Below are 20,027 nucleotides of genomic sequence, written 5' to 3'. Positions count from 1 at the left end.
TATTTTGTCCCAATACCTATCAGACATATGTCATATACATTATTACATTAATATCAACGGTAATAAGTAAATTGTATGTTCCATATTACAATAGGGTAACCGACCAGTGACCACTGGTGCCCGGTGATAAATATATTAAAACACGTAGGTACACAGTATTACAATACGTACTGCCGAGTAATTTTAGCTGCAGCTGCAATGCTGCATAAAGTATAATAAATCCACATACTTAAACCCCTAGATAACCCATTGGTCACCTTTCTACGTCTGATCATTATTTTTGTTGTAATAATTTAAAAATTAAATAAACTTTAAAAAAGGTCTAAATATTACCAATCTGTTTTAAACCATTGTCAGTTAATATGAATATTAATATTCACAAATAATTAATTTTGTTAAAAATATCAATCTTGTGCATAACAAAGAATATTAAAGTTGAGTTAAGAAAATTAATTTAATATTCATAAAAACCACAGTGTTGATTTGAAGGTAGATTTTTCCGATTTTTCGAATTATTTAAATGAATAAATTATAAAATCATTGAATCGAATATATTATATTTGATCGATATATTTATGAAATAAACGTGGAATAAGATGTATATATTAAGAATATATAAGTTTTGAATAATGATATTACGATGTGCGTGAAATATAATTCAGACCCGAAAAACACTTTTATTCCAAATAAACTTTTATGTTATTTCGACTTGGCTTAATAAATACTTAATGCAAAACATCAAAGAGTTAATAAAAAAATCATTATAAAAGTCTTTTCGACGGAAATGTTTTTGTTTGAAGGGAAATGATGTGATTTTGTGAAATAGAAACAACATGGTGGTGTGAAATGGAATCGAGATAAAATTCGTTAGGTACGCGTTGTGCAGAATATGTACACACCCTGAGGGTACCTGGGTACTATAGGTATAACGTGTTTATGGTATATATTTACGACTCAAGTGAAAATTAAATGGCATACCGAGAGAGGAAAGAATTTTTTGTAAAAAAAAAAGAAACAAACTTTATATTATATTTTATAAAACCCTCCGTTTTAAAACGATTGAAAGAAACTATTTTAATAATTATTTATCATTATTTTTACCCGAAAAAAATAAATACCAATAGGCAATAACGTTTTTATTATTTTTCGCATATTATTGCAGAGGATATTATTGAACAATAATTAGTACCTATTTCGGATGGGTGAAGGCTTTAATAATATTAACAAATTATATTGTCATCAGAGTTGAGTAATGAACATGCATCCCGAAGCCCAGTAGGATTAAAAAAAATACTATAGTCAATGCAGTTGAGAGAATAGTTTAAAAAACTATTTTTTATGTGTTTTTTTTTGTCTTGACGTTTTCGTATTGTTACTTTTAATTTATTTGATTGCGGTCGTGTTTAATTTGAAAAACCAAAAACAGTTTATCGACCCGGTGACCGTACATGGAGAAATAATAGTATGAAACCGAACGTCTTATTCTCACGATTCGACATGTAACTATCGTTTTCGGCAAATATAATTATTACCTATACCGAATAAGACCTATACAATAAACGCACACAAAAGATTTCACGTGTGTTTGACTTACGTTGTACAATCGGTTCGGAAATTGAAATTTTATTTGCAGTCGACGGCCAAAGTCAGCGGTGCGCCAAAGCCCCAAAGTGAAATGAAAATATTATTGTCTCCACGTCCACGTTTGCCAGCGAATCGATCGGAAACCTAGTCCGACGGTCGCCCGAAAATGCCCAACAAATCGTATTGTTTGTATTGCATGCGGCCACAGTGTCTCTTTCAGGGCGATTCGGATGTCTCCGTCACGGTACGACGATAACACGTGGGAAACGGTTAAAAGGGGACGCCGAGGTTCGACGAAATATATTATATATTTATGTACACGCTCCGCGCATTATATCGTATTGTATTGTATTGTGTGTGTGTGTGTACTGTGTACGACAGTGACAAACGTTTGGCTTTTGTCCGACGAGACCTGCAGATAATAATATTGCGAAAGGGCCGTCGGAAATATTTTGGCAACTCTCGCGTCAGTTTCCCCGCGGGATCGTAGGCGACGTGAACGATCAGAGAGGCACGTCTATATGCTTTGGTAAAGGCACTACATAATTATATAATATATACAGCCGTTTTATACTATATATACCTAATATTATATTTTGTAGGTATATAATAATATAGCGTGAAACGTCTCTATGATCACTTTACCTGACGTACAGTAATTTTATTTAGGCGATATTCGGGGCAGGGGACACAGAACCTTTTTGAAAAGTTGTGACAAAATATTAAAGGTCATTTTTTGTTTGTTTCGCCTAACCGGTGTGACACAAGATTAGCACCGCCTAATATTTGCATAATATTATGACGGGCGACTCAAAAACATTAATCCGGCCCAGACGGTATTAGTAGTGTTATTGTGCAGTGACATAGATAAATTATTGTATTATTAATCCGCCGTCGGGTCGTACTTACTTCGTTTCATGGAGTACGCGTGCAACAGAGCCGTGATCATGTTGCACTTGGCGTCCCGGCGGGCAATCAGAATGTCCCTCCTCTTCAGCGCCTTTACAAGCGCTTCACAGCACACGTTCAACTGGTCTCTGAGCAAGTCAACAGTGGTGGACAGCTCTTCCACACCTAACCATAATCAAAATAATAATTATTATTAATGGACAGATGTAAAATGCACGTCACTCTTCGTGTACGGTAATCTACATACAGGACGACTCATCGCAGCCCCGATTTTTCTTCAATAACGCAGTTGTTAAAAATTCAATTTTTTGGAATTTTCAAATAGGTACTTATACTTATAAAAATCAAATTTCAAATTCTTAAGATTTTTTGTAATACTTAATGAGGATTCTTTGGCCTGTGGGGATACAAACTTCTGTTTGTAAAATAATAACCTCTCTTTTCATACTGTAAATTATTTAGCGGATATTTTTTGTTTTAAAAATTGAATTTTCGACAAGTAATATTATAGTTTTTTAATCTATGTGTAGTGTGTGCTAGGTAAGGATATAATAGATCCACGATATTGTCTTTGGAATATATGGGGGCTATAACGATTTGAAACTTTTAGTAATTTATTTTAATCTATAAATATCTTTAACTTTTAAATATGATCTAAGTATAATAAATATGGTAAATGGTATGAACATTACAGTAGCTGAAAAACTTACCAGTGCGAACTCTAAACCAATTATTCAACTTGGTACAACTTAATCAGATGGACGTGTTCATTCATAAAATAAAGTTTGCTCAGACGCTATGGTAAATGGGTATACGTCATACTATCTAATATCATTATTATATGCTACGAAAAGTAATTTGAGGAAACTTCTATATATAAAATATAATAATACGCTTAACGAATCAGTGTGTGTGTCTAGTACTTACACATATTATACTATGTTTGATCACTAGTCATTGTGGGTTGACGGTTTCATACATGTAATAACCAGTCATCATACATTTTTTTTTATCATTAAGTTTTATGTTTAGTTTATGCTTTCTATATGGGTGAGTGATGGCTAAGTTGTCGTTATGCAACCTTATTATATTGGCGTTATATAGTTGACGATCGAAAAATAATAATAGTATAGATTGTTTTCCATGCACGGTTTTCTTTTACTGTATCGAATGATTGTATCTACCTATAAAATCAAACTTATTAAAACTCTGGTTGTATAAAAAAAACCGTTCTAAGCTCGTCAACTCCGTACAATAAACCAATATAAATGTCATCGAGTGTTGAACCGTTGCGTTCTATACTTATTTATTTTTTTTACATGAATCGTATCAATTTTATACCAGAGCATTTGTTTATATTGTGATTTCGTCGTACGGAAGTTATTCCAGAAATCTGAATGAAAGTGATAATCTGCATTGCTGTATTCGTGCGGACCGCGGACTCAGTCGGACGGAAACAGAAACATGTAAATCTCTGTCAATCGCAAAAGCTTTGTCTCCGACGAATGGCCCGTAATTTGGTTTATTTATACTCGAACGGACATGTTTGGTCTGTTTTCCGTATAAATCAATCGCGTTTACACGAATATATTACAGTGGGTAATGGGCATATATAGGTAGCTGGTATACACATCCGAATGATTGTACGCATTTGTCACGATCTCTCTCTCTATCTATGTATATATATTTATGCTATTTATAGACTAAAACACGTGAGAGGAAACGGTTTTTGTGACTTATGTTTTGTGGGAGAGCTTATAGAATTTCGTAAAGGATGTTCGCGGCATGCCTATGTACAATAATCTCGTTTTAGTCGATCGTGCGTTACCTACGGTTTTGCAATAAATTTACAATACTCTACACTGCACATAGCATACAATATTATTATAATAGTATACACATTTTCATATTATTTTTTTCATCTTTACAGTTTTAGTATACCTACACATAAAACGAAATAATAAACGACTCCATTCTAATTTCAAATCGATATTCAGGGTTTTTTTTTTGGAGGTAGGGGCTAAGCACCTCAGCTCTCCCGTTATTTACGCCTATGCATAGAGCATGTTATCTTAACGAGCCGATGGATCGAATCATTCAACAGAGTCTGAAACAATCGATTGATAATCCGTCGAACCAAAACTATGTAGGAATGAATCATTTTCATAACATGGTAATTTTTTAATACATTTTTGAAAAAAATATAGACAGTTAATAAACCTATTCTAAAAGCCTGGCATAATGAAATTAATAACTTAACACTTTTAATAAATAACATAGACGTCATGTTTTAACACTTTTAAGTACTCATTATGTGAATTAGGTGTGCAATATTGGCTTCATTTAAAACGTAAACGATAGGTATTAGCTATAATTATAAAACATATTTTCATCACAGTGTACAGAGGTGATATTGAGACCAGAAATGTCGGTTAACCGTTTTCATGGATAAATTATTAATATTCGCTATATGTCGTCCGACCGACCGTGATGGTTCAAACTTTAATCAATCGACGATTAGTTCGTTAATTAAACATGCCAATCGATTTTTAGCGTTTTACTTATGGCTTTTGAATTTTGAAAAAAATTAATTTAATCTCGTCATAGCGTACTTGCATAACAGTTTGTATTTTCGCTCCTATGACAAACTTAATGCGATATACTTATATATACGTATCTTAATCTTATTTTTTTGATAAATTTTAAACGTGACGCGTGTAGCAAAATGACTGACGCGGACGGCCATGCAAAGTCACACGATGTTTTAATGTGTAACATTATTCTCGAGCGGATGTTTACACGCGCACGAGCGGAAAATAATGAGCAAAATAATAATGACACGGCGCAGAGAATTAGGTATATAGTATATTATATTTTAAAAGGTTATATTATTATAAAAGGTGTATTATAGTATAAAGTGTGAACTCGTCGGGGGGGGGGGGGGGTGCTCGGGAAACGTAATATATTGTGTTATTATTATATACTTTATACGGTATACGCGCTTATTATTAATAAAATTACTTTTATCGCGAGCTTGGTGCATTTAAAACGGCGGTGTAAGTTTCTTCTAGGTGCTGGAAGGGTTAGCTGTTCAAATATTTGAATAATAAACTGAATTTTGCACGTGGTTTATTAATATGTTGGGTATAGGTAATTCATGAACAAGTTGGTAATAGGAGGTAGTATAGTTAAAACTAAAAATTCATAAGACCACTTTTATTTATTATCGTTAACTAATTTATGTTCCCAATTACTACCCATAGTCAGGTATAAAAACTATTCGAATAATATTGTCATATTTTAAATTTAAATTATTTTCCGACCAATTATAGGTTCCTAAATAAAAAGCCTAAAAAAAAATTAGAAAAGAAATTATGAATTGTTGTGATTTTTTTTTTTTTTTTAGTTCGATGGTGGCCGGAGTGAGAGCCAGAGAAACCAATCCTTCCCCCACGGCCCCACACCGCCACTGGATCCATCGTTGATACGCCACCGGTTGTATATAATATAATATGGGTATAGTGTATATTTTACTATTTAAAAAACCATGAGGATAGATATATTATATTATAACTAGGGCTCGGATAAGTTGTTGCATTTACATGTTTGTTTTATTTTTTTGGACTATCGAATTTATCTCTAATATTAAGCTTAAAATTAATTTCACGAAACTACGTCTACTCATAACGTTTAACGTTTGTCGAATTAAAGGAAAAAACCTCACGAGATTCGCGTGCGTTTATGTTATACTGTTGAAAACGTATCGAGTATTGCAAAACACGTAGGTACCTATGTATAGTCGTATGTTAAAAAAATATTACAGCGATATGTACAGCCCTGCACTCAAAACTATACTTCGAGTTAGGCGTGCGTGTTCATATATAATATGTTGTGTCATTAAACTTTCATGCGTATTATTGTAATATTCTATACAAGTATAGATCGGGTGAACAGTGGGTATAATGTATACTATATACGAATGGGGTGGTCTCTGGTGATATGAGTTTCGATATTATTTTTGCTTGATTCATGATTGCGATATTCTTCGTCCGCACGTCGACGGAATAATATTATAATAATACGCTCGAGTATGTATCGTTCTCCGTGGAAATACGTGGCCACGGTACATAATGTTTACACCAAACGTATCAGTCAATACAAATCTGCTGGATGAAACGACTTTATCACAAAGTAAGTGTGTCCGCGGTTCGCGAAGACACCGATAATCGTTAATCATACGCATTTATTGTTATGTTAAATGTGTTTTTGATCTACCCACCGACTAATATTCGCAAAACAGTTCAAAACTACGCCGTGATAAGAAAAAATTTTTTTATTTTTTTTTAGTTTGTTAGAATTAGTTTGAAAGGGTTTGAAAATTATAAAAAAATCGACATCATTTATTAGGAAGCTATTTTAAATTCTATTTAAATTTACGATTTAAAATTTTATTTTAAATTGAAACATTTTGGTCTTAATTTAGGAATTTGTAAGAAAAACTTAATTTAATAAATTATAAAAACATTGTGAAATAAATCAGACCACTTTTGATTCTATTTATTTCTATTGATGAGTTTGATCATTTACTCATCTGAACTAAGAACTTGAATTCTACTTAAATGATTTTATTTTATTTATTTCAGGACAATGAGTTTTAATATTTATACGAATTTATTGAACAATACTATTCTGAGAATTCCAATTTTGTTTTGACCATCGATAGATTTCAAAAGAACTTCAGTTTTCTCCTAAATATCTTTAAATATATGATCCGGGTTTGTGCGTAATTCGGCCAGCTCATTAAAAGATCTTCCAAGTTCCAAGTTCAAAAGATTCAACAATTTTGTTATTATTTGAATTTCAAATAATAATTCTATGATTTTATCATAGTTTGAAAACCCGACATGTATCACGATATATTAAAATCAATTTGAATAATTTAGTACCTACTTGGGTCTATTTTTTTAATTTTATTTTTCAGTACTTTGCCCACATAGCTGAACTTTTAGTAAAATGTTCAATAGATTTGATTGTACCCACACAATTTCTTACATATTGAACATCACATGATTACATGAATGAATATTATGTTTGTGAATAAGTATTATCCACCTGTATATTATGCACTTTGACTTTGTACAGCTGCTGTTATTAACTTAATGATCACGAGTTTTTGTCATCATAATATAATATATTCACTTATTTTTGTATATCCATTATTTTACATTAAATCATCGATCAATTTTATTTCGACCGACGTTGCAGATACATCATCAATTTTGGCTTCCAAGTATAATATTGGTTTTAGTTAAAACGTATATTTGACCTAGTATCTGTAGTCGATCCTGTGCGATGGTGCATCGCATTCCGTTTTATAAATTCGATAAAAGAATAAATATCAATAATAAATATTATTAAATAATAATTATTAATATTTTTAATATGGTAGGTGTATAACACTTGTTAGTCATATAATTAACATGTTTGAATATTCGTCATAATTTATATTTTTAGAAGTAATAGGATTTTATATTTAATTTTTTCCCAATTTTCACTTAAAAATTGCGTAAGTACAGCTTATTTATGATATAGCATAGTAAGATTTTCTGTTGATGGTTATTAAAATGTTTTATATGAAAATCAAAAAAAAAATCATCAAAATTCGTTTTCGATTAGTAAGTTGTGAACAACAAATAAATCGAACGAGGAGTGGCCGGAAATTGATAACCACAATGTTAATTAATTGTTAACAATAAAACAAGAATACCTAATATAATACGAACGACGGAACTTAAAACTAGTCTTAAAAAGTGATATACTGAATTATTTAGTTAAGTTTTACTTTTTCTTGTCAGTCTCTTGGACCATCCTTCGTTCGTGACGATCGTTGGCCTACCACCGCCGTCGCTCCAATTCGTCTGATCTGTCGACGATTCGGAGGCCACGCTGCTACCACCTACTCTGTATATGTCTTCCAGAAGTTTGTCCATCAGGTCAGTCACGGAATATCGTTTCCGGTGTAACTGTTGTCGTTGAGCGTCACCGGACGACGAGTGCGCAGTCGTTGTCGTCAACAGCTGTGAAAAGGACTATTATTATTATATAATACATCTATTGAGCGGATAGTCTAAAAACCCAAATAAATTATCTTTTACAAACGTTTTACATAATGAAAAATGTTTTTTGTAGAATTCATAAATATTTATATGAAAATGATAGTAAATATTATACGCTATATCCTATAAAATTATTCTTCTGATGACCATAAAAACAAAGACTTATAGAACAAAAGAAAAAAAGCTTTTTTTAAATAAAAATCAACCACCCACAATAATTTATGACAGTAAAAAAAAAAAATAGAATCAAGTATCGAGACAAAAAACCTGAGGGTCTATTTTAATATATGAAGCTTGGTACTGGGCAATATGATTGTGAAACGACTGAAACTAGACCGTCGAGCAAAGTAGAAACGACTAACGATGAAGTAACTTTCAAACACGACGCTATCGTAATAGATACTTCAAATTTCATGAGTTCAGACTTGACTACTTGAAACAGAATAACAAAGGGGCTACAAACTCAACAAGATAAACGAAATGTGCCAAATTTAGTAAATTATAAAAACTGTAAAAAATATTATGATAAGAAATTATTATTTCATCATAAACGTCTAATAAATTATAAAATAATAAAGCCTTTCAGGCTTCAATAATAAAGTCTTTAATTATAATCGAGTACGTTGAGAACAACGTCAGAAGGAAAGTGAAAATTCCCTTGAAATTTAAGGTTCCTATTACAACAATTTTAGAAAGATATCAATAAAAAAGACTCGAAGAACCGTAAGAATTATGTTTCAATAGATTAGAGTGGGAACCTGCATAAAACCAATCGTGTAAGTGGTGTTTCATTTTTATTAAAATCAGATTCTACGTGTAGTGTGAACATTTTTAAAAAGGTCATTGAATATATTATTACGATAAATAAAGTTATAATTATTCATAAAAAAAATGTTTATAATAATACGATCAAAGAAGATAATAATATAAAATGTCGTTAGCTAGGAAAAAACATCGACCTTTAAAAAAATGCAAACGTATAACGATATTAATTATCCGTCGTAAATTCTAAATTGCAACTAGTTTAACGCATATATGTATAGGTGATACAGCGCATTATTGGACTTATTATTTTTATCGTTTTTATAATGTTAACACGTTTTTGCAAAACGATCGTCAAGCTTAAGTACACAATATACTATAATATTATCTACCAACTACGTTACATTAATATATTATTTCGTTTGAGCGAAGGTACCGCATTTTAAAATCGATTTAGTATTATTAAATCATATTATATTATGCTTATTACAATAATTGGCGTTCGAAACTTAATCGAATATTCACAATTTCAAATTTTACCCAAATAATAATATTATCGTTTGCGGTTCGTCACGAATTGTACAATTCGAACTGGTATTTTTTTATTAGCTTTTGTACATTACTACCTACAACGTTGAATATCCTTACCGTAGTATTAACTTAACATATTATTATTCTCTTGTAGCATTTTATTACTCGTGAACAATATTACTGTCGATTAATAAATTATAAAATTATAAATCTATAATAACCAAAAATAATCGAATCTAATATTTAGTAGCATACATATTGTTGCTATTATAAAACAATATTTGATATAATATTGATTTGGTGTGAATTAGTGTGTTATATAAATATAACGAAAGTTTCGAAACGCTTAAGCAATATGATTTTCAGTCTTGTATTACTGAAATATTTAAGTTATTTAAAAAATACCTGATTATTGATTTTATACATTTTAACGTAATAATCGCATATCATCAGGTTGTTGTAGAGTATAATAAATGGTTCGTGATACACTAAATTTTCTTAATTAAAAATTTTAAAATAAATTACAAACGTTGATATTATAATTTAGTACACTATAATTGAAAATAAATTAACTTGATAATACGCTTAGGTAAAATACATGTTATTAATTATACTACTCAAATTTAGGTGGATGTAATTGAATATTGATATATAGGTGTATAATATTATACTTGAAATAGATTATTATTATTGTTAATTTATTTCTCAAGATAAGAATACTGGGCCTCACTGAGTATTCTCGTGTGGAGGCCCAGGAGTTAATGATGATAATAATGAATAGATGATAATAATATATATTAGTTACGACACATATTATTTCCTAAATGTATTCACGTGTTAAATTGTGATTTTCAAACGTGTTTTTGACATTAGCTTTTATAATGATGATTAACAAAATTAATAATAACTAAATACAACGGCACGTATTGAACTAATTACGTATTGATGTGCTATTTAATGTCATACTTCAAAGGTAGCGAACACTTTTAAATTATAAATGTTTTATGTACTTACATGATTATTAACTTATTATTATTATAATATTATGTACAAACCTATTCAGTGTATATTGTCTAATATTTATTAATATGAGTCATATTTCACCAAACGTGGTTATTGTAAATAAAAAAAAAAATGCGTCCTTGTACAGTAACTATGTACCTATAGGTGCGTTACTGTGCCATACATTTAATTCAAAAGCTTAACAATATATATTATTACATTTCTAGAAATTTAATTTAAAAGCAAAATAACTGGATTAAAAATATTTTGATTACAGTTAGGTATGAATTTTTTTTTCATATACATATATTATATTTTATTAAATGCTATAATTTATGATGAGACACTCATATCAATGGATTTTCTTCTTGTTTAGATTTATCTATTTAATTTTTGTGGATGAGGCTGAATTCCATAATTAAACTGGATATAATAATATGTTTAGGCTATTCGCAGCTGGATTATTGTGGTGTATAGTAAGAATGATGATCTTATTTGGAGTGAGTTCTCAGCTTATTATGGGGTAAAAAGGTCTCATTGTGGTATGGCTTTGCATGCGTTTGGTTGATAATATATGGATTTTGCAGGTAAGTTTTTTGTCGAGAAAAAAAACTGAGGTACCTACTTTTATACTGGGTCATCTTTTTAATGGTATTGCCATTAAACTAATGGTTATAACTTATAAATATAATTAAATTTAACCAGTGCTTGATTTTTAAACGAAGCAGCTGGGATTTATAGTTATCTATAATCTAAAGAGTCAGGAAAACCAAAATGTCTACACATAACAGGTTTTAGACAACATTTATTTTGGTTTTTGTACAAATTAAAAATCAATATCCGTAGGTACATGCCATTTTCACAAAATGTTTATGAGACGACATGAAATATTTTGACTCTTTTTTAAAATAAGGTTTCTCTTAAGTAGGTACTTCATACTTCAACCAAAAAATCTAAAAAGTTTATTAATGACACAGTTTTCTTTTACAGATATTTTAATTTAAAATTTGGACGGAATCGGATATTTAAACGAACAATAACACTTTTAGTTTGTTTTGTCGTAATTTAAAAATATCATTACATTTCATACATACAATGATAAAATTATAGCCATTTTGGGCCTATTAACATATTTCTAATCAATTGTAATACTATTTAAGATTTTGATTTCTTTTACCGTGACATTAATATTGTCTAAAATCAATTATATTTTATTATTTTTTTATAATTTTATTATTTATTGCTGTGTTTCGTACTAGTATTTAAGCATTGTCTATTATTTTATAACTAACCTACTATATTCGCACCGTACTATTTGCTTTGGGGCGTCAAATAAATAAATAATTATTATAATTAATGTTCTAATGCAATTTGTTTTCGGCAATAAATAAATTAATAGCTATGATATCATAAAATATACTTTGCAATATAGTCTGACTTTTTTTCTCAGAATCGTTTTTCGTATACAATTTCATATCATTGAATTCAAATTTAACACTCCAAACACAAAGACCCGCTCGACGCTTACAACCTGTATAGTACCCACTTGCCCACCTTTATTTTTTCTATAAAAATATTATTTTAATGTTTATCAATAATTCTAGTACCTACTTGTTTAAATCAATTATATGTAAAGTTTAATAAAAGATAATATAAAAGGAACGCTAAAACCGTTTGTTGTAGCTTATGATATTTTTTTTCATCCAAACATATTTTGAATGAACATTCTGCCTAGAGAATTATACAGATTAAACGTATACATTTTTTATACACTCTAATATATTATGTACCCATACACAATATAAGCATTAATTAATTAATAGTTTTCTATTTATTTAAGTTGTATTAGGATACTGAAAGAAGGTAGATAATTATTTGGTTTATTTATATTTATAATGGACCCAGGTGCGTCGTAAAATGTCTCCAATATAATGTATAGAAGTAATCATCTCATGATCGTCCTGGCTGGTACTTCAAAGAAACCATTATGCCAAATGTGTATAGAAATCTCAGTGAGAGCATTTTAATTGATATTTTCTTGATAATTAGGTAGTCGTAATGTTGTATATTATGATTCATCATTAGTCATTACCTACTTTAATGTTCAAATTTATAATTATGATAATATACAAGTACAGAACTGTCCTGGCTGAGACGAACGAATAGAAACGATTGCCAATAACCCAGCCACCCAGTATCTGTATATTCTGTCCAAATTATATGAATTTATTTTTTCGATGAATACAGAAGAGTGTATTATGTGCGTTGAAAGCACAATACAATTAATATTTCTTTTAACATTTTAAATTTAAAAAAATCGTACCTATGATGATTTGTTTGGAAATGATGTACAACCCTTCAGATTTGTATATGCATAAAAACAAAAGGTAAAAGCGGTATAATAATATGTAAGTCAGAGTAGGATATTATGGTCATGTATGGGAGGTATTAAATATGATATATGGGATACTTACTGTTGTTTGAAATCGACGCGTGTACTGTGAACGAGTAAGGTTTATAAAGGTTCAAATGTTGATAAACAAAAACAATACCTGTGCGGCCGCGTTGTTATAAGGTCTGAATAAGATGTATTGTGAAGCTTTTGTATGCAGGGTTGCAGGAATAGACATTACAATACCACCATAAAAGTATTCAATAATAGATGTTGGCACGTCATGTTTTGTTTTTTTTTTTTTTTTAAAAAAAAGGTACTTTCCTCTTTGTCTTTGTATGATTGTTATTAGTTACTAATTTGTACTAAATAATAAAACGCTGGCCGAGATTTGCCGACTAAAACTAACAGGACATTATATATTATATTATCACCGATTTTGGTCGTGCTTTCTGTAATTTATACAATTATACGATAAACGGTCGGGACAGTGGTGGATTTATGGGCAATAATAATATTACAGTCGACATGTTCGAGATAAAATTACCATCGTGATCGTTAAATTTAACGTCCGGTTTATAGTTTATATTATACTGACGCGATTCAAACGTCGCACGTCGCTATACGCCATTGAAGATTATCCACGAAACACGAAATCGATTCGTAATAATGTCCATCGACATTTCGAATTTTCGATCAGCAATATTATGATATTGTGTTCAAGTGTTGTTAGTATTGAAACGGTAGGTAGGTACGATCGTAATAATATTACAAGACTGATAGACCCATTACATAATATAATTAACATTTAACTGTAATATTATAACATTAAATTACAATATTATAACATAATATTACTATAAATTATTACGCTCGTTATTGAGTCTGTCAATCGGGAATTTCGTTGCAACACGACGATGGTTGCAACATATACACACTTCTTTAATAATAATTATTGTATATTATAAAAATATTATTATATAGCCGAGTACTGTTAAAACGCATACATTCGATTAATTAATCGGTTTACTATATTTTATCGTTTCGCACTTAATATTATAAAATTTAAAACCAGTTAGTGCGTAGTTTAGATGCGTTAAAAATAATGAAAATTTGACACATCGAATTCAGACATAACGGTAGGTAATATTTATTTCACTGATCATAAGCTTTAGATGTGTATATTTTTTTTTTTGTATAATTACCTATCAAGGATCAATATTTTACGGGAAAATTAACTTTGGGGTATCGAGAAAAAAAAATACTTTGAGAAACACCTACACGCATAGAAATATCTACGGTAATTCAACAAAAATCGAACTATCAGTAAGGATATGTTGAATTAAATGCCTTAATATGCAATTAAATTCTCAGTGGTATTTTTAAACAGTGGTGCCGTAACAATAGGTAAAGCGTAGGTATTTGGCATAAATACATTGAATATTGATTTATAACTAAGCGGGATTCAGTTTAATATTAAACTAACGTTTATCTAAACTAAGACGATGAGTTTATTATTAACTATATATTATTAAGTATATAGTTACAACTTACAAAGTTTATGTTGACATAATATTTCATATTAATTTTAGCATACCTTTTCATATATACTTTAAATGTTGAAGGAATTATTAAATTTCACAAGAATAAAATCTGTTAGTAGCTGAGAAACCTTGCCAGAGACCGAAATCTCCGAGTTTTAATTTTGAACGTATACAGCTCAATGGCCAAAATTGATTAATGCCATGTCGGCTGGTCTTGGCTCATATTTCGTCAACAATTATTTGTAACGTCAAAATAAGTAATAAATTTAGTAAGACGAAAACTCTTCTCTTTGACACGGTAAAAATAAAACATAATATATATTGAAGACAAAAGAAAAAAATGCAAGGGAAAAAGTGCTATATAGGATAGTGAAATAATAATACTGTTTGAAATAAAAGTTTCCGTTTCAATTATGAATAATGAATATAGGCAGGTACTAGGTATCAAGAGAAAATATTTGCGACTTTGTTTAAAACAAAAAAAGCGTTAAAAATACTAACGAGAAAAAAGTAGTTGTTTTTAGGGTTATTTACTTACCCGTTTAAATGCTTATTATTATTATTATTTTCAAGTTACAATAATAATAGGACTGTTATGGGTTCGCTGTATAATTGATATTATTATTAATTATAAACATTGTCTCGAGATTTCGAGAATTTTATACCTAATTGTAACTTTATACCATTATAAAAAAAATCTGATCATTTTTATTACACATATTATATTATCTGCCATTCAATTTTTATTATTTTCGGGATACTTATAGGATCATACGACATACGCGTATGTCGACGAATCGTGGAAGTCATATACAGATACGTTCTCTTTTGTTTTTAACTTTGATTGTTCTGATTAAAATTAATTGCATCGTTTGTACAGCAGATGTTTATGTTTTATGGAAGATGTACAATTGTTAATATAATCATAAATTATGACATTTCGGTGTTTACTACATTTTTAGTTTTGTTGCTACGCAAAGTCATAAACAAGAAACTTTTACCATTCACGCTGGTGCACTTGTATTAATTATTAAACCACCAAAAAAAAAAATGTACACTATATATAAAATATTTGATATTATGTAAAACCTTTGTTTTTATGATGTACAATTTACATACCAGTCAACTTGTTTGTTTAACGGGTACGCGAGCGTGTATAATATATAATATTATTCAGCAAGTTCAAGTATTTATAAATACAAAAAAATACCGAAACGCTTGCTAAGAAGATCAAATGAATGACTTTGTGCAGCTACGACAACGTTAAGAATTTATTGCTTACATTGCTTACATTTCTCTTTTATTAGTTATTACATCGTTATTGTTTATATTCGCACTTTACAGCATTACTATATGCTTTTAGACGGTTCATGTAAATGCGTAACATTTTACAATAATGTTGAACCCGAAACATGAATAAGACTGAATAATATAATATTATATTTTTTGGCCGCTCACAGCGATAATGTGGTCCTTTTACTATTGCATACTATTAAAGTCGTGTGCTGTTATGTATTTTAAATTTGTAATTTTCGTCGAAGGAACTTAATCGAGTTTTACCGAAACTTTGTTTATTAGCAGAGGTATTCAAACTTTTTCATCCCGCTGAGGCGGCTCCTATGCAGGTATGTGTGTTTACAATATTATTATTACGAAAAAATCGAAACTCTACGGATACGATATGGTACCACCAACGTGGGTGATAATAACAGTGACTTTAGAAATAAATTGTAAGACAGTCGCGCGTTATGTTTTTCACTATCGTTTCCATAATCGCTTTGATGATTATAGATAATATTTTTATTAATTAAACACGACCTACATTAATTCCGGTGCTTTGACGCGGCTCCTTTCGCCAACTCTCTCGACGCCACTGGTGGCCACAACGCACAGTTTGAACACCTCTGGTTAGCGTTTGTAAGAGTTATATTATTAATAAGTAGCGAGTGTGCGATGAAGAATAATATTTTGTCAACATTTTTGGATTGAAAACTCAGATTATTTTTTTTAATATGACTGTCAGTCAAACAGATTAACATTTTGATGTCCACAACAATGGTTTTTGTCGCGATCTTAAAAACGTACTTCGGTCGCAGTCGTGTTGATGTGACATGTGTTACGAGGATTCGCATAAAGTGAAAAAAAAAATGCGAAGAATTTTTTATTTCATATCTCGTACATATTGTAGGTATTATCATGACTATACTTAAGTAATTTGATTAAAAAATAAAAAAAAAAAAACAAGAAACGGTCGAGTAAATCCACGTTGCCAGTGGAAACGGCTGCACTTGAATAATTAAACGGTGTCGGTGTGGTGCAGGGGGGGGGGGGGGTGCAATAGAAAACGTGTATAACATTAATATATAAGTTTAAATGTTATTAGATTTGTATCCCAACCTTCAAAGGAGAAACGTGGCGCGTTTCCTAAAAGTTGAGCGATTATGCTTCCCCGGCTATATTATTTACATTTTCGCCAAATAATAATATGCGTAGGAAATTGGTGCCTTTAAAAAAGCAGCTGTAATACAAAAACCAAAACTCGTTTCGTTTTGTTTTCGCAACGGTGCGCCGTTTCACGTTTGCTATATTTGAGCGCCCATCTACTAATCTTAATATTAGGTATGTATTGTATACACGCAGACACAATTTATTGTGGAATGGATATATGTATAGCACCGTGCGTATTATTAATAATATTATTGATTTTTTTCTCATAAAGGTAGACGGAAAAAATGTGCATAAATATAATAATATTATGTTCGATCCGAATAACACGCGCGCCGAGACGAATTCCGGCGAACGCGTCGCCCGACGGGTTTTGGATAATAAAAATGCATCGATAAAAATATATATATATATATATGTAATATACGTCTATACGAGTAAGTAAACCTTGTATTGAAACGCCAAGACCGAAAAAGCAATAACACAAATTCTGTTTAACATGGTCCCACCAATTTGGTAAACCTAGCTATAACCCAACACAAATCGAAATTTTAAGCGTCCGTAAACCAACCCACGCTATTAGATGGTTGTAAATTTATTTTTGTACTACGATAACATATTAAACTATGCTCGGGTAACAATAATATTAACGATATTATATTATATAAGTAACGGTAACACTATAAAAATACATAAAAAAAAGTATTAAGTGAAGAATGAAGATAGATTTAACGAGTAGTTAATTCAACACTCCAATAAATCGACTAGGTATACATTGGATATCACACAAAAGTTATTTTGAACACAATATCATACTTTTAATTTAGAATAGAATAGAATAAAATAGAATACTTTTAATAGAATTAAGTTTATTTAAAATAATTTAGTGTTGTTTCAACCTTTGAGTTTGAATTATAAATGCATGGCAAAACAACCACAAAGTGAGTTAATGAGCCTTAACGAAAAAACGACGTTCAAATATTATGCAGACCGTAGATTTATCATTGACACTCGCGGTTTCAGTTAAAATAACTTAACATTTCTATGCTTGATAATAGTTTAAAATGTTAAGATATATACTATCATTTGTATTGAAATCGTGCAGTGCAATCGGATTAATAGCTGAATCGCAGAATTATAAATGGCATTTTCATTAATTTATATTCTGTGCCTGTGTCACGTGATACATCGGCACACTTCGAGTAATATTCATCCATTATTCACGGTATTATTATGTCCTAGTTGATATGTTTATGAAAACTTTATAGCGGCTATATACGTGCTTAACATGATATCATATACGATATACTTACTGTAATATGTGTTTATCATATCGTGTCAGCCCTACAATATATATTTTCATTTATTGACTCAACTAGTGCCTTTAGCCTTGTAAATCCGTGGACGTACGTAAACCAGAAAATCAATTCGTCAAAGTGATTTTATTAAGATGCTTACAGAAGTTTAAAAAAAAGTTCGATATTACTAATCTCTTACAAGATCGTATAAAAAATATTACCGACCACACTTAACATGCTCGGACCACCCTGCGATATAGATATCGTAACAGCGTAATAGTTTTAGTACAAAAATATTACATTAATTGTAACAAATTGTAATTATAAATTATTTAAAATATTACGACTATTAACCAACAAATTGTGAAATGTAAAAAAAATTGCGTTACAATACAGTCCGTTTTTCCTTTGCCTGTTTTTAATACGAAATAATATGAAGATGTATATCAGGCAATAATGAGTGGGCAAAAAAATGCTTTCAGTTGGCACGCCAGACAGATTAAGACAGATTAAGTAATAATCACTATCGGGTATAAAATGCGCAGCCGGACAAGTTTCCCGGGGGTTTAACTATTGGCCCCTCGTAGGAATCGTAGGATACCAGAGTTAGGGTGACCGCGAGTGCGCTGTACACATGATGCAGCGTGAATTTATGTACTCACTGGAAGGTGATTGACGGACGTCGGTGGATGGTCCGTGGCGGGCTGGAGCGGAGACGAAGACGCGGTTGTGGTAGCGGTCTGATCACGATCGCGGTTATAACCGGCCGCGACCTGCACGATACCACCGCGTCCGGCGCTCGGAGCTGCGGTGGAGGAGTCTGCAGTCGTTGTGGCTGCGGTGGAGGCTGCCGGCTGTACCGGCTGGACCACCGAGTCCACGGTAAAGTATCGGGTGGCGGTCATCGTTGCACCGAGTCCGACAAGTCGTCGGCGGCGTCTGTGCCTTGCGGTGGGTGCCCGCGGGGATCGTCGTCACTGGCACGACTGCAGCGGGTACGGAGTCGGTGACCCGCCGCGGGTAGCCGTAGGAAATTCGCCGGGTACCAGCATGATAATAATATTGTTCAATCGGTAGGTAATAATTTTAAATATTAATAATATTATAATAACAGTCTTGGCCGTTGTGCGACGTTTAAATAATAATAATATTACGAAGTGTGCGTAGATAACCACTGTTTAACGACGATGGTATACTGTGTTTAACGCGCGTTCACTTCGACGTGTGTGGGTGCGCGCGCACGCGCTCTCGAGCCGACGTGTTTGTTCAAATGCACCGACGGCGATGGTTTTTGTTACATATTATTATCATATTATCATATTGTTATTAATTTATTTTTACGCACACACACACGCACGCCCGCCGCCGACCCGGTGCTATACAAACAATAACTGGCAGATATAAGCATGTTCGACGCGTGCGAACCGTCGCACTGCACCGGGGT

At 31.3% G+C, this 20,027-nt stretch overlaps 1 protein-coding gene across 3 annotated transcripts in view; it reads right to left on the bottom strand.

Annotated features, from left to right (window-relative positions):
* Window positions 1–19,798, bottom strand: part of LOC100570559 (TBC1 domain family member 30) — a 40,651-nt gene extending 20,853 nt beyond the window's left edge. The window contains exons 1-3 of one of the 3 annotated variants that reach the window (XM_008186127.3): window positions 19,246–19,798; window positions 8,336–8,570; window positions 2,494–2,658 (exon numbers count right to left, since the gene is read on the bottom strand). In XM_008186127.3, the coding sequence (XP_008184349.1) occupies window positions 2,494–2,658; window positions 8,336–8,570; window positions 19,246–19,488 (643 nt within the window). In that variant the 5' untranslated portion in view covers window positions 19,489–19,798. Of the gene's footprint in view, window positions 1–2,493; window positions 2,659–8,335; window positions 8,571–10,307; window positions 10,412–19,245 lie in introns of those variants that run through there. The other 2 variants (XM_003245352.4, XM_029489321.1) reach the window with 2 other exon arrangements.
* Window positions 19,799–20,027: the final 229 nt, after the last annotated feature.

The sequence above is a fragment of the Acyrthosiphon pisum genome, chromosome A2 (assembly GCF_005508785.2).
Source record: "Acyrthosiphon pisum isolate AL4f chromosome A2, pea_aphid_22Mar2018_4r6ur, whole genome shotgun sequence".
Taxonomy (NCBI): Eukaryota; Metazoa; Arthropoda; class Insecta; order Hemiptera; family Aphididae; genus Acyrthosiphon; species Acyrthosiphon pisum.
The sequence above is the reverse complement of the archived record's forward strand: the minus strand, read 5'-3'. Positions and strand labels throughout refer to the sequence as shown.